A 15,902-nucleotide genomic window follows, 5' to 3' on the forward strand; every position below is an offset into this window, starting at 1 on the left:
CACATATTGTCAGCCCTTGGTGCTCTCCACAGATAACAGATAAGGGACATGCAAATAATTCAGGTTAATGTAAGTATTTCATCAGCTCAGATGTCACAGACAATTCTGGGGCTGAAAGGACAGAATTCCCTCTGGTTCTGTAGAAAACAGGGATGCTATTACTGAGAGCTCAAGTTCAGCACATGGTTTCACTGGGTAGTTTTACTTTCAGGAATGGTACTATGGTCTGTATGAGTTTCCTAAATGCTCTCCTGATAGCTTTTTTCTTAATTTCTTACTGTGTGTCTGAAAAAAATGGTAGGCCAGTGATTACATTACAAGGCTTCTCTTTTAGTTGTTTGAGAAAGTTTAGTCTCTTTAATAAAGCAGCTGGAGAACGGAGACCCACAGCTAAAATAAAAGGAGATAGAACCTGTAAAAGTGGCAGCAAATTGAACCCAGGGGAGGTTGTTAGAGGATATCAGTATGGCTGCACAAAGCAAAGTGACACCATTTGCTCTCAGTGTTTGCTAATCCCCAAAGAATCTCTACACTCAGGGTAAGAGATGGAGGGCCTTTGTTGGAAAAGGTTATGAACAACTTGTTAAATCTGATGCCTTGTGAAATATTAATGGGATGAATCAAAAAAACCTTCGAAAATCACTCTGTTATTGTGCTAAAAACTATCATGATTTATTCATGAGGCCACCTCATTATTCTGTTTTCTTTATAATTTCAGGGGTCGATTCTCCATAGTAAAGAAATGTGTCCACAAAGCCACCCGGAAAGATGTTGCTGTAAAATTCATTAGTAAAAAAATGAAAAAGAAAGAGCAGGCAGCACATGAAGCAGCTTTGTTACAACACTTACAGCATCCTCAGTACATCACTATCCATGATACCTACGAGTCTCCAACTTCTTACATCTTAGTTTTGGAACTGTAAGTAAGCGGAGCTTGGGTTCAAGTGTCTGAATCACAGCCCTATTAAAGAAAAGCATAAAGATCACCCTGAGTTCAGCAGGGCAAATATTTTATTGATTGAGATGTCAAATGAAACAGCCATTTTCTGCAGAGTTTCCACTGCCTTTTCTTTACAGTAAGTAAGATTAAGAGGAACAAAACTGCTTTCTAAAGTATATTTGGCCAATTTGATTGTTTGTTTGTACAGATAAATAAGCTAGGTGGAAAACTTTTACTGGGTTAGTTTTCCCACAGAAAATATTACCAGCTGAAAATGTCAGTGATTTTTTTTTTCTGCATTATGTAACTAGCTCTATAAATAAATAGATGAATGCAAATAATTAAGAAGTTCTGATTCCAAAGGAATTGTCTCTGTCTATTGAATCCTTAAGCAAATGAGTTTACTTTAAGACTGTTGCTAAATTTGTCAAGAACTGGCAATAACAATTGAGGATTAATCATTCTACCACTTCCATGGCCTACAGTATCTTGAGATATCATTAAATACTCATCAGATCTTGCATTTTGTTTTCCTCCCTTTTCTAGGTCACAAAGTTTCCACTGTAATTTTGTTTTCAGATACTAAGTGTTCCTAGAGATGCCATGTGATATTTCATGCTCAGGGTTTGGTTTGTTTGTAGGATGGATGATGGTCGTCTCTTAGATTATCTGATGAACCACGATGAACTTATGGAGGAAAAGGTGGCGTTCTATATAAGAGACACAATGGAAGCCTTGCAGTACCTCCACAACTGCAGAGTGGCTCACTTGGACATAAAGGTAGGAACAAATGAGAATGATGCTGTTATTCTGTGCCCTGGAACAGAGAGTTCCCAGCTGTGCAGCCTGGGAGGAGGTGCAGCCTATACCCCACGGAGATGATCACTAAATGGACAAGCTGCTGGCCAGAGAAAGGAGTTACTGACATGCAGTGCCAGGTCTTTGCCCTCACACAAGAAATGCACCTTTTCCCTTGATTCACTGGTTTGTTCCCAAGGGCTTTCTGGATTTAATGAAGGAGAACCAGGATGTCTGAGAGACAAGAGTGAGATCTCACTAGCACCTGTCTGAAGGGAAACCATGAGTAATTCTATGGAGTATGGTTTGGGCTCACACTGTACCAACTCAGCCACCAACCTTCCTGAGCAGAGCTGGCTTGTGCCAGGCTGGCAGGGGCAAAGGAAAAGGAAAGCTGTACCCTACATTGTGCTGCAGAGCCTGAGAGGGGAACTGCGAGGGAAATACACCCAGGGAAGGGTTCAGAGGAAGAACAAAGGACAAGTGGCACTGTGGAGATAAAATTGGGGTATTCTCTAACGTCACACCAGTACAGCTCGTACCTGCTTTTGTGAGCACACATGGCAGGAGGCACTGTGCTGTCCTGGATTTGGCATTGTACTCTTGTCCTCCCCAGCATCCCAGTTATCTTGGATGACAGAATTAGCCATTCATGGTGTGATCAAGTGTTTCAAGTTTTGTGATCTGTAACATTGATTCTGGTTGCCAGGGATATCAGATAATCTATAACACTTTGCAGACTTAAATGACAATTAAAGATGGGGAATGAGGGATGAATTTAACTTTCCTATATAGTGGACAATCCAGATTTAAGGAGATTTATTCTCATCTCTCCAAGCCCCAGGCATGCCAGACGAACTAATACTTTCTACCCCTACAAAAAATTCCATTTGTACAGGACCTTAGATGAGAATTAGACAAAATACTAAATCAGCCTGATTTCTTTCTATGTAATTGTATTTTTTGCCCTATTTATATGACTTGTCAAAAAGTAGGTATTACTTGGAGGTAAGAAACTGCAATGAATTCTCTGTTTGATTATTATATACTTCCCAAAAACAAGGTGGGAAGCTAATTTTCTGTGACCTATTTGCAGTTTCCCTGAATGAGGGATGCTAAATAAAGAGCTTTCTGTTGCTAAGTGGGAAGCAGGAGATGCACTGGCAGTGACAGCAGACCTGTCCATGGACTGTGTTGTCCCAGGATCCTGCTTAAGGATGTGTTGATTTTGTCAACAGAGACTGCACAAGAGAAGAGCAAGTGGAGAGACTGGAACAGCCACGTTAACTTTGCTTTACATATATATATATATATATTTGTATGCCATGAGGCAGCAGTAAAATATGCATGAGGATAAAGGAGAGAAAAAAAGACATAGAAGGGTGCAAGAAGTAAATTCAGAAATCATCTCAGAGCCAACAAAGGAAGGATAATCCATGTTAAATCCCCAGAACAGAGTGTATAGGCAATGCTCAGTATCTCTCACTGAGAGAGACATTAAATACTGAGAGCTGCTAAAACAGAGAGAAACCAACAGGGATGAAATGTAATTGCATGCTGGCTTGGAAAGCATGACTGTGTCCTGGTGTGTACAGGGGCACACTGGCAGCTCCATGTCAGCTGTAATGGCACACACCAGTCCCTCCCAGGGTAAGGGGTGCAGATTTGAACATTTACTTCATGAAGAACATTTCTGCTACAAGTTACACACACTTAGCCAGCTGTCATCTGAACAAATGGAATCTCAATAAACTGATCAGATATATATAAGTCCTATTAAAATTTAAAAATCCGTCAGTGCTCTTAATCTGAAGAGATTAGTTTGGGAAAATGAACTGTAAGTATTTAGGACAAAGTGCAAAATCCCAGTGTGTTGCCCTAGTGCAACAGAGGATCTTGTCATTGCAACTGCAGCATTGATCTGAATTTAGAGGAAACAGCAGCTGCATTGGTTCCTTATCATTCACTCTCCTGATCTCTCCCTTGCACATCTCATTAAATGCAAGTTTTTGATTGTCTGTTAAGCCTAAAAGAATCCTACATATTTTATTTGCAAAAATATAGTTACGATTAAGTGTATATCATTATCTTTTCAACAGCCAGAAAATCTGCTCATTGATTTAAGAATCCCAGTGCCTCGTGTCAAGATCATTGATTTGGAAGATGCAGTCCAGATCACAGGTCACTACCATGTCCACCACCTCCTTGGAAACCCGGAGTTCGCAGCCCCTGAAGTTATCCAAGGCCTTCCCGTGTCCCTGAGCACGGATATCTGGAGCATCGGGGTCCTCACCTACGTCATGTTAAGTGGTGTCTCTCCATTCCTGGATGAAAGCAAAGAGGAGACTTGTATCAACGTGTGCAGAGTGGATTTCAGCTTCCCGCACGAGTACTTCTCCGACGTGAGTCACGCCGCCAGGGATTTCATCAACGTTATCCTCCAGGAAGACTTCAGGAGAAGGCCGACAGCAGCCACTTGTTTACAGCACCCGTGGCTGCAGCCGCACAATGGCAGCTATTCCAAGATCCCACTGGATACCTCCCGCTTGGCTTCCTTCATCGAGCGCCGCAGGCACCAGTACGACGTGCACCCGGTCCCCAGCGTCAAGAGCTTCCTGTTGAGCAGGATGAAGCCGGGCACGTAGTGCCTCCATCCACGGGATCCCACGCTGCCGGTCCCGGGCCCGGAGCGCCGCCGGGAGCACGAGGATCCCTCTGTACATATCCCATCTTCGGTGTTTGCGTCCCACCGCTGCAGAGGGGAGTCACTGCGGACCTGGCAATCGGACCAAGGCAAAGGTGGTGACAGCAGCGGGGACACGCTCCGTCTCTCGGGGCACCTGGTATTGGCACATTCACCAGCAAAAAGGGACTGCAGCAAGCAAACACCTACCGGGAATGAGAGCCAAAATTGCAGTTGCCTTAATCTTTGTGAGGCAGCCTTATAAGAAATCCTCTTGATCGTGCTGAGCTGAATTTGAAATGTACAAAAGAATAGGAATAGGATGGGGGGGAGGGGGGTTGGGAGTGAGACCAGGCTGACCTTAGCACGTACTGCAGAACTGGACTGGTCAGTTTTTGCTGAAATCATTGCAAGCCTGCTCCAGATTATCAGTCAGATTTCTCATGCCCCATATGCCCAGATCTGCCATGATTTCAGTGGGAACTTTGCCTGCATAGGACACTCAAGATCAGGTTCCAGTCACTGCTGGATCAGCTCTCATGGTGGCGTGGCTTAGGTACACTCATGTTGCGTGGTAGTGCTCAGACCAAAATCCTCCATTAAGCCCCTCCTTGGGCTTTCTGCTGTGTTAAGTCAATGTGCAGCACCTTTTGGAGCCACGATTAAGGCAATGAATTCATTGGAGCATACAGCTGGTTCTGATTAAGCACAATGGGACTATGGTGGGTTTTTTAAAAGCATTTTATACACATTGTACAGAAATCTTTTGCAAAACCTGTGCATTGAGAAAAGGCAAAGTCCAATTTTTGCAGTATCTGTAAACTAGATGATGATGGTGATGAAGACAATTTTTTCTATCACAGGTTTTCAGTATACATATATTGTATCATAGATATAAATATATATAAATATAAAGGATCCTGTTCCATTTCTAGCTTCGGAATTGCTTGGCCCAAAGTCCATCTAAACCTTTCTGAGTGCAGTAGGAGTGGTGAGTTCATTCTTGTGCTTACAGCTTGAAAATCGTTTTCAGTGTTTAAAGTATGTCATTTGTTTCATTTCCAAACTTGTAAATAACTTCAGCCACCATTAGCACCTCATAACCAAAGCATTCATGAGGATATTTTTATGTCCAAAGCCTAATTTGTAATAAGAAAAAAAAAAAAAATCACAATTGAAACATTTCTCTCTTACAAGCCAAGTTGCAACATCATCATATTGATGTTAGAGTGATGGAGCCAGCCTTAGGTATAACCAACACAGGGAGTCTGCAGTGACAAATCAGCAGTCTGTAGGTTGGCCAAATCTTCCTTTCCAGAAATGGGACTGGAAGGGGAAACCAGCTGGGGCTTCCCCATCCTACTGCCACATCACAAAGCTCTACAGCCTTGACGGGTTACGATCAGAGATTTTTTTCCCCTAGCATGTGGGGACTTTGTCTCGGTGCTGAGTACCATTTGTGTGCCTGTAATGGGAAATGGCCGTTGTTACCAAAGGTTTTCCTAAGGAAAAGGGCTTGATCTGACCACCTGTGCTCATACAGACTTTCTTGCAAGGGAGAGAGTCACATCTCGTTTACCATCTGAGTAACTGCACTGTGAGCCTGCAGGAGCAAGTGCTGTCTCTGCCAGCAGGTGGTGGAGATGCCCTGCAAGGACTATTAAATTCTCAGGGCTCTGATAGCCCTTTTTTGATCCACCTTCAAGCTCCCTTTCATAGCAGGGAGGAGACCTGGCCCTTCTCTTTGTGCTTGCTCTATCACTACACCACAGTGGTCAGTATTTTGTTAGTGGTGAAGAGGCACAGCAAAAATCCTCAGCACTCGGCACTGAGTGTGTGCAACAAAGAACAGCCCGTGAGATTGGGAAGCCACAGGCAGAAGTGAGCCCAGGTGCCTCAGCAGAGTCAAAAGCAGTTCTGTGAGAGATCTAATGCAGGGAGGGGGTGTGGAAAGGTTTGAAAGACACAAGTGTTCACAGAAGGTTAAGCTTTTTGAATCATTTAGAACCTATCTCAGTTCCTCTCTAAGGCAGCAGCTGATTTTCTAAGCAATCCAGCAGCACCCCTTAGATAAAAACCAGACTCATCCTGAACAACAGTGCAAAATATGCAATTTCTTAGCAACTGAATACAGACAGCAGTCAAAAGGGGGGGGTCTCTAATTACCACCAGCCTCAGGTACTTTCTCACTACAAGGCTGCAATTCTTCCTATTTGTCAAAGCTGATTCTTTGTGCTGCGATTGTGCTGCCCTTAAAAAATGTTAGTGGAAGTGTGGTCTGTAAAACCCACAGCTTTTATTAGGCCTATGGGTACAGTTTAAGCCACAGGCTTTCTGGTTGGCCTTAATACAAACAAATTCTCATGTATCACATGAAATTTGGAGTTATTCGGTATTTTGTTTTCCTACATCCCACATTCATATGTCAAACTACAACAGCAGACACTTTGGATGCACAGGGGGGAAAAGCTGGACTGTTTAATATCATATTTAAGCTTCTCATTGCTATCAAATAACAGAAAAGAAAACTCAAAACGCTGAAAGAGAGAGGATATATGATTAGGTATTGGTGCTCAGATTCAAAAAAGACTCCTTGTTGAGAGAGCTGGAGGGGCTGAAATCTGAAGATGTTGAATGTTCTGGGGTTAAGTTCTTTTGTGGTTTTGTTTTTTCCATATTTGTGTTAGAACACCTCTTCCTGGACTCCATTCTTCTTACAGTCCATTCAGGAATACTTGAACCAGTCAGAACTTCCATATAACATTTGTGATTATCAACTGTTCTTGCTTTTGCCTGAATAATACCAAGTTGGCATGCGATGCTGCCATATGATAAATGCAAAGGAAGTGTCCTGACTTTGCTCTTTCAAAGTCTTTTTAAGCCAACTTGTGGTGCCTCTGCAGATGCAATAGGTCCTGTAACTGTTGAAAACTGTAAGGCCATTGTAAAGAGGTTTCAGAAGCTCAGTAAGCAGGCCTGGAGCGCAGCCGCTGGGTGAGAAGCACCACAGCCAATCCCCTGTGTAGCATTCTCCAGTGAGTGGATTTTTTGGTGCATGAAATATTGTCTGTAACAAACACAGTTTCTCAGTGAGACTCCCCACAGAATATCTGACCTGAGGGGAAGATTCCACCTGCAGCTGTGTACCACTCAGGGTGTTCCCAAGACAGCTTGAAGGCATGGTGGTAGCTGCACCCTTTAGCTTCTCCAGCAGCTTCCAGCCATCCAGGATGACCAACAGGAATACTGACAACAGTGCACCACAAGCTCTGTGTGCAGTGGCACTGTGCACACAGCCACCGCCCTCTGACATCTCCACAGTGCTCTGACCCTGCTCTGACATCAAAGTGTGGCTCACAGTGTCCCCAGGTGCTGGGTGGCAGGGGAGCAAAGGTGCTGGTGACACAGAGCCCAGAGAACGCAGTGACATGGGCTCTCCTTATTTAAGATGGCTTCATTTAATGAATGTGCAATGAGAAATTAACTCGCCTCTCTCTCTGTTCCGCTTGCAGCAGCCAGGCCAGGGCAGGAATTCTGCTGGCCAGTGTAAACTGTCAGCCCCCATCAGGTCTTGGGGCACTTGCTGCCCTGTGGGAGGCCCCAGCTACCCCCAAGCTGCCAAGTCCCCTGTGTGTGGTATCACAGGGATTATACACAGCTACTCCAGGGTTGTAGACTTCAGTATTTTAAAGCAATCCAGGCTTTGAAATTTATAAAATGTCTCTCTCTTCTCCGTGATATCAACAACTTTCATTTAGTCTTACTGCCCTTTCTTTTTAAAAGACTATGGATTGGATTTTTTCAGTAACATGTATCTTTTTACTTCTAAGTTAATGCTGCGACAAAGTCTGTGCCCTCAACTGACCCCTGAGGCTGTGGCCTCAGTGGAGTTCCTTAACATTTCTGACAATGCCATTAGGCCTTTGCTACAAATACTGTGCATAAAGGCTGAATGCAGAACCACACGTTATAACCTGACTACATATAACCCTATTTTAATGCCCTTGCAATGAGGGGACTTACTGTGTCAAGTAACCTAGGATAATACAAATTTCAGAGACAGATGTGCACATAAAGGTCTAACACAAAATTTACATGCACAGGAGCTCACCACCTTTTTTTATTCTTTTTCCTTCCACAGCAGAGGTGGATTCTCCTCTAACACAGGGCTTGGGTTTATTTTCAAGCTCATTCACTCGTGTCCCATCAGAAAACGGTGCTTTCCCAAGGAAACAAAATCAAATCCCATTTTACTAGGCTGACTGCACACTGCCATCAAGTGATGTACTCTTGTTCTGGGATCTGTGTAGTGCTGAGTGTTTCCATAGCGTCAGGATGCTGAATGTTTGCTGTTTGTAGTCTTTATTATGGAGCTAGTGAAAAACCAACATCTTCTCTACTCAAGCCATATTTCACCTTCATGTCCAACTTCTGATGCTGGTGCTTTTACTTCTCTTTCTACCAAACTGTTCAACACTGCTCTGCCACTGAGGTCAATTTGCTCATAACTTTTGGAAAGCAAATGCAATAGCAAGTGAAAAAAAAAAAATAAAATCAATCTCAGACTTATTCACCGAGATAAGAGCAAACAGTTGGAACGTATTGATGCTTTTCAATCCTAGCAACAATCCACTGAAGGAGGAAAAAAGAAACAGTATTGCTAACAGCTCAGCATTTTCAAGGTGCAAAGTAATTCCACAGCCTTAATTATTTCAGTGTATTGCTGGTCTGCCTTAAATGTATCTTCAGTTTTATTGCGGATTTCATTTTGTATGCACACCATGTTGGTTTGTAAAGGCAGGTTTGTAAATATTTCCTTTGTAAGTCTAATCACTCATGTGTACTGTTGTGAGGTGACTACTTGCTGTCCCATGTTGTTGTTACTATACTGCGGTATGTATGATCATCTACAGATGTAGCTTCGACTTGTACATCTCCTGTCCTTGCATTCCCATAAATAGAGTATACTAAAGACTCCGTTTCTGGGCTTTTTTGATTAAATAAAATTATTCAGAGAAGACCGGGTCAGTCTTATTTCACACGTGTGGCATCTTTCTGAGCGAGCCCCTGGAGGCTCGGGGCTGGCTGGGGACACTACCGAGCTCACGTTTTCAGGAGGAATTGTCACCCTGGCCGCACGCACCGAGCGCCCTTTTGGGAATCACCCGCGGAGCCGACCCGGCGAGAAGCCCTCGGGTCACACATCAAATCCTCTTCAGCGGCCTTTGCTTCCCGGGGGAGTGGGGTGACGAGAGACCTGGGAATCGTGGATGGGGGAACGGGCCCGGGGCAGCAGGGCAGGGATGGCGCAGGGGGCTGCCGCTGTGGGCAGGGGTGCGGGACGGGCCCCACGGCTTCCCCGGCTGTCTCACGGTGCTCCCCGGGTGTCTCACGACGTCCCCCGGGTGTCACACGGTGCTCCCCGGGTGTCTCACGGTGCTCCCCGGGTGTCTCACGGTGCTCCCCGGGTGCCTCACGGTGCTCCCCGGGTATCTCACGGTGCTCCCCGGGTGCCTCACGGTGCTCCCCGGGTGTCTCACGGTGCTCCCCGGGTGTCACACGGTGCTCCCCGGGTGTCTCACGGTGCTCCCCGGGTGTCTCACAGTGCTCCCCGGGTGTCACACAATGTCCCCGCCCCGAGCCCCTCCCGCTCGCATCATCTCCGTGCGCCGGGCCCGGCCATGGCGGCGGGGCCTGCGGGGGCCGTGGCGGCGGCGCTGAGCGGGGCGGGCGCGCTGCGTTTCGGGCACTTCGTGCTGAAGAGCGGCCGCTCCTCCCCCGTGTACATCGACCTGCGCGGCCTCGTGTCCCACCCGAGCCTCCTCCGGCAGGTGCGGACCGGGAGCCCCGCGCCGGGCCCCGCGTGTGGCCTTGCCCGTGGCGGGGCCCTCACCCTCAGGGCAGCGGGGGCCTCGCAGGGTCGGCTCTCGGGTCGTGTCAGGCAGAGAGGTTTTCATTGACTTAGCCACGTTCGCGCCAGTCTGGCTCTTAAAAAGCGTTTGGTTTTCCTTTTTCTAGGTTGCAGGACTTCTTTTCCAAGCGGCCCAAGATGCGGGTCTGGAGTACGACTGCGTGTGCGGCGTTCCGTACACGGCGCTGCCGCTGGCCACCATCATCTGCTCGGAAAATCAGGTCCCGATGCTGATACGGAGGAAGGAAGGAAAAGACTACGGTAAAGCTTTCAAATCAAGAGTTTGCATCTTGCCTCGTTTGGGAACTGTATTTATGTAATTTGTGGTTCTTTTGTAAGGCACAGCATCCCTGTGCCAGTTTAAGGTTACCACTGCAATTAAAGAATCTGCAGGCCCTTTCCCCCTGAAGCAAACCTCCCACAGCATCACAGCCTGATCAGCCTCTCCCAGCTGATTGCCGTCTAGGCTTTTAGGCTGCAGCTTTAGTCCTGCTCTAGTTTGGAGTTTCTTGAAGGGTATTTTCTGCTTCTTTGGTTTTGTTTGGGAGAGTTTGTTTCTTTTCTTTAGCAATATCCTTTTTTTTTTTTTTTTTTTTTCTTTCCTTGTTATCTTTGCTATAAGGATACTGGGTTAGTGGCTTCATCCATAAACGAGGATTTACAGCTCAGGTTCTCCAGCATGCTGAGACCAGAGACACATTTCGCTCTCAAAAAGAGCTTTTAGTGTATTGACACCTTTCTAGTCTCTTCTTCATATATGTTTTAAACCTCTTTTTCTTCCATTATCCTACGGTCCTGTTATCTGTGAGCCAGGTGAGCAGCAGTCCCTTCTCTACTCAATGAGCCATTTATTTGATTGTGATAAAGGAAGAGGGAGGGCAGACTGAAACATTAACCTGCCATATAACTGGATTTCTACGCATCCTCTTCCAACAGCGTGTAATTAGAAAGTGCACTTGTCAAAACTAAGTGTTAGTTCTGTGTCAGGCAGTGGGCCAGGCATGGAAACATTTGCTGTTCCTTCTTGTGAAGCACAAGCCAGTTGTGACAGCGATTAACTGCCCCTGGGAAAGCCAGGCATCCTTTGTCGTTGCCCCCTAGGAGGCCTTTCATGGATGTGTGCCTGTTGTTAGTTAGGACAAAGGCACTTGAGGCTTTACTCCTTCTAATTGTTCTAACAGGCATTTGAAGCACACAGTGCTGCCTGTGGAAAATGAGACATGCTGAAGAGTGCCAATAACTTGGCTGCCTTAAAGATGTTTTAAATAATGAGAGAGTAATTTTGTAAGTTGACCTTTCAAGTCATGACAGTACTAAACTGAAGTCATCTTATTCAGACATTTGAATTTGTGCTGTTAACAGTGTCAGTTTTGTTATGGAATATAACTTCTGGAAACATAAAGTAGTGTTTTATCAACTTGGAGAAATAACAGTCTTTATGAGCTGAATTACACATCCATGAGTGAGCTTTGGTAAGAACTGTGATAAGTGGTATAATCTAATAAAGTTTTGATACTCTTAAGGGTTTTTTTGCGTCATCCAACCTTTCTTAATTTGGTGGAGTGTTTGCTTTTTATTTTTCAGGTACTAAGCGCATGGTGGAAGGCACCATTAATCCAGGAGAGACATGCCTGATCATTGAGGATGTGGTAACAAGTGGATCCAGTGTGCTGGAAACTGCAGAAGCTCTTCAGAAAGAAGGATTAAAAGTCACAGATGCCATAGTGCTGTTGGACAGGGAGCAGGGTGGGAAGGCCAGGCTAGAGGAACATGGAATTCACCTGCACTCTGTGTGCACCTTGTCTGAGGTGCTGGAGATTCTCCAGCAGCAGGGAAAAGTGGCTGCTGAGATGGTTGAAAAGGTGAAGAAATTCATTGAGGGAAATGTGTTTGAGGCAGTGGCTCAGAATGGTGCTGCTCCTGTGAAGAGACTCTGCAAGGAGCTGAGCTTCAGCACTCGTGCCCAGCTGCCAGGGGTGCATCCTATTGCAGCCAGGCTTCTCATGCTCATGGAAAAGAAGCAAACAAACTTGTGCCTTTCTGCTGATGTCACCAGCCCCAAGGAGCTGCTGCAGCTAGCTGCCATGCTGGGCCCCAGCATCTGTATCCTGAAGACTCATATAGACATCTTGAATGATTTCACTCAAGAGGTAGTGAAGGAGTTGAGAACACTCGCAGATCAACATGAATTCTTGATTTTTGAAGACAGAAAATTTGCAGATATTGGAAACACAGTGAAACATCAGTATGAAGGTGATTATCATCAACCTGGATTTACTATAACTTTGCCTCTGGTGTGTGTAACTGCAGTACTGGCACAGGTTGCCAGGAGAGAGCCTGGAATCTCCAGCCTTGGGAAATACTCAAGGGGATGAGACCCTGAGCAATCTGACCTAGTGCTGAAGTTAATTCTGCTGAGAGAGCATGACCTCCTGAGGTCCCTTCCAACCTAAACCTTTTTATGAATCTATGGTTGTGCTCAGTAAGTACTTCTGAGTTGTGTGCCATGAGAAACTGCTGCCTGCCATTACTGTAGTGCTTGTGTGCCCAGCATGGCTTTCCTTTGATACTCCATCTGCAGCTGTAGAGCTGCTGTTCTCCTGATCCTTATGTCCCTTGTGACCTGCATGCTGTCTGGGAAGATAGCACCTGTGACAGTGGATTTCTGGGCTACCATAAATGTCTCAGTAAATACTAAAGGTGACACACTAACAAGTGTTTGTGAAAAGTAAACTGAGAGGTTACACCTTGTGGTTAGGCAGCTGTCAGAACAGTCTGATGAAACTGAACTTGTAACTGTCAAGCTTCAGCAGTAAAACTGTCTTATAAATATGTAAGTGTGCAGCTGTTTTTGTCTAACTTGTGCTTCCTGTTTAACACATTTCTGATGACTCTTTGCCTGTGTCTTCCTGCGCATGTTCTCAGGTGGTGTGTTCAGAATCGCATCCTGGGCAGACATCATCAATGCCCACGTGGTTCCAGGCTCTGGAGTTGTGAAAGGTCTGAAGGAAGCAGGCCTTCCTCTCCAGCGTGGCTGTCTCCTGGTGGCAGAGATGAGTTCCCAGGGGTCCCTTGCAACGGGTGAATACACAAAAGCTGCAGTAAGTGGGCAGTCTTGTGTCAGGTTAAAAGCTTGTAAAGTGTGACAGGGAGGTTTTATGGGTTTCTAATATATGCACTTCCAAAAGTCCCTCCAGCTCTAACTATTACAGGTGTTTGTTTTTGCCTTGGAGACTCAGGAATATGACTGTGTGGTGTTTAAAGGTTGCAGCTGTAAGCCAGTGATGTGAGGTGGTCAGAGTTCACACTTGGAATTCTTGTATACATGCCAGGTTTGCTGTTAGCAACCCTCCTTCTTTTTTTCTTTCTTTAAGCAATTAATTTCTAATTAGTTTATATTAATTAATGGTATTATTTATAACATAGAAAGAAACATAATATTCACTTTCCTGCCAGAGGGAAGGAGTGACTTTACATTGGGAAATCAAGAGGTGTTTCATACCCCTGCCTCACACAGCTTAAAGCGTCAGAGGGTGGATGAGAAACAGATTGCTAGGCCAGCTGAATTTTAAGTATATCATTTGTAATTGTTCACTGATCTTTTTCAGGTACAGATGGCTGAAGACAACTCAGATTTCGTTTTTGGATTCATATGTGGCTCTAGAGTTAGTAATAAACCAGAATTTCTCCACTTAACCCCCGGAGTACAGCTGCAAACTGGAGGTAACTTTTTAAAAAATATTTTTAGTCTCTAAGTATAGAAGTGGTCTAGTCTCCAGTGAAAAAGTGGCTTCTGAAGAGGGTTTGGATGCTGATTCTCAGCTGGGAGGAGTCTGTTTCCCACTAAGGGCTCTCTCCTGTATTTCTGGGTGTGCTAATTCCTTTCTTGGGAGCTCTGGAAAGCAGCAAGTGGGCTATGCAACCTTTCTTCTTGTTTTGAGGTCTGTGCATACCATAGAGCACACTCCTGAAAACATGTGAAATGTCTTCAGATAGGTGTTAGATTAGATGTAAAACTATTCAGTAAGTGCAAAAAAATTATAACAAATAGAGAAGTCCAAGAAACACTTGGTATTGATATAGGTGCAGTATCAATGAATTGAAAGTTCTGTGCTGACTAAAGAGGTTATCACTGAAGCAGATAGGAGAGATATGTTTCTCTTCAAATCTTAATTCTTATGAGACCTAAACTGAAATCACAAGTTTTTTACATTAATGTTTAGGGGTTTTGCCTGTTTTAAGAAGGCTGAAGCTTATTTTAGTAATCTTTAGATACTTCTTTAAGTAACTGTTCCATCTATAGTGATTGGTAAAACCATGAAAAAGGAGGGTGCTGGCTGTCAAATCTGAGCTGTGTTTTTTGTTTGGCAATGCAGTTTCTAGTTATGTTTGTGGATTGTTAGGGTGAGAGCTGGGACAGGGGACCTGTTTTGTGTTCCAGCACCTCTGAAGGTTTCTAGTACATGCAGTTTTGTACAAAAAAACCAAAAATGGTGTCTGCATTTCAGGTGATAACCTTGGGCAGAAGTACCTAAGCCCCAAGGAAGTTATTGGTGAAAGAGGCTCTGATATCATTATTGTGGGACGTGGCATCTTGGCAGCTTCAGACCGTCTCCAAGAAGCAGAGAAGTACAGGAAGGCAGCGTGGGAGAGCTACATGAGCAGGCTTGGTGTTCCTGCAGAAGACTGAAAACCAAACACTGTCCTAGCCAGGAGGCAAAGCTGATGGAGCTGCAATCCTCATCAGGGGTCCAGTTAAATACATGGACACTTCAGCCTGTAGAAAACTGCCCTTTTGGAGAAAAATCTATTACAAAGTTTTTTAATTGTACACACAGAGGTCAAATTGTACTTGCCATTGTTTGGGGGTTTTTTTGATATTTGAATGTAAGAACCCAAAACTTCACACCTATTTTTTTAGTCTTAGTAGACTTTCTTATTTGAAAAACGTTGCACAACACACTCCAAGGGTATTTTGTTGGCTTTGTTTCTTTTCCCCACCCTCAAATTTCTTATGGCTGTGGAAATGGTATTTTGTTATGTTCTTAAACTTTACCTGCACACTTGATGTGCTGCCCCACCTTCACAGGTTTCTTCAGCTCTCCTGTTTCAAAGGAGCCAAGTGCAGGTTTTAATGCCACACTGTGAAATTGAATTATGTGGTGTTCAATAAATACTTTTTTGCTATCATTTTCCTTTTTATTGGCTCTATATGTATTTGTTCTGTGGCAGAGGTATAATAAAGTCATTCTGATGTGTCTGTGAGTGCAGGAGTTGCTCGTGATTCTGTTTACAGAATTTGTCAGAGCAGTTAGTTGTGTGCTTAACTACAGTGGAGCTCTTGATTCCTCTAATATGAAATAAAAATATACTTTATTAGACTTTTTGTGACAATAGCTGGAATACTTGCAGGCTTTCCTTTTCACTGTACATGGTGAAAAAGGAGAAATAGAAATATCTTGCTTGATTGGTTTTGATAATAAAGTATGGAATAACCTTAAGTGTATCTAGTATGCATGTGGTGCAAATAGCAAATGAAAATTTTATTGATCAAGAAGTCAAAAGCAAGT

At 44.4% G+C, this 15,902-nt stretch overlaps 2 protein-coding genes across 23 annotated transcripts in view; both read left to right on the forward strand.

Annotated features, from left to right (window-relative positions):
* KALRN (kalirin RhoGEF kinase) overlaps positions 1-5,364 on the forward strand; it is a 501,085-nt gene extending 495,721 nt beyond the window's left edge. For all 22 annotated transcript variants that reach the window (XR_015289279.1, XM_086897867.1, XM_086897875.1 and 19 more), the window contains 3 exons: positions 719-919; positions 1,582-1,720; positions 3,838-5,364. Coding sequence is in view for 21 of the 22 variants with exons in the window: in XM_086897867.1 (XP_086753993.1) it covers positions 719-919; positions 1,582-1,720; positions 3,838-4,383 (886 nt within the window). In the remaining variant the exon portion in view is untranslated. The remainder of the gene's footprint in view (positions 1-718; positions 920-1,581; positions 1,721-3,837) is intronic.
* Positions 5,365-5,499: 135 nt separating this feature from the next.
* UMPS (uridine monophosphate synthetase) lies at positions 5,500-15,597 on the forward strand. The gene is made up of 6 exons (XM_023930474.2): positions 5,500-10,252; positions 10,440-10,593; positions 11,917-12,585; positions 13,258-13,433; positions 13,941-14,055; positions 14,841-15,597. Exons 1-6 carry the CDS (start codon positions 9,692-9,694, stop codon positions 15,020-15,022), a joined length of 1,857 nt encoding a protein of 618 aa, XP_023786242.2. The 5' UTR covers positions 5,500-9,691; the 3' UTR covers positions 15,023-15,597.
* The last annotated feature ends 305 nt before the right edge of the window (positions 15,598-15,902 follow it).

Source organism: Cyanistes caeruleus, chromosome 7, assembly GCF_971803275.1.
Source record: "Cyanistes caeruleus chromosome 7, bCyaCae1.hap1.1, whole genome shotgun sequence".
In the NCBI taxonomy this organism is placed as follows: domain Eukaryota; kingdom Metazoa; phylum Chordata; class Aves; order Passeriformes; family Paridae; genus Cyanistes; species Cyanistes caeruleus.

Excerpts from the sequence above, each read along its gene's own strand:
- UMPS (XM_023930474.2), top strand. The coding sequence starts at position 9,692 with ATGGGGGAACGGGCCCGGGGCAGCAGGGCAGGGATGGCGCAGGGGGCT. Across the intron at positions 10,594-11,916 it reads GAAGGAAGGAAAAGACTACG|GTACTAAGCGCATGGTGGAA; the intron begins GTAAAGCTTTCA and ends TTTATTTTTCAG. Across the intron at positions 13,434-13,940 it reads GTGAATACACAAAAGCTGCA|GTACAGATGGCTGAAGACAA; the intron begins GTAAGTGGGCAG and ends GATCTTTTTCAG.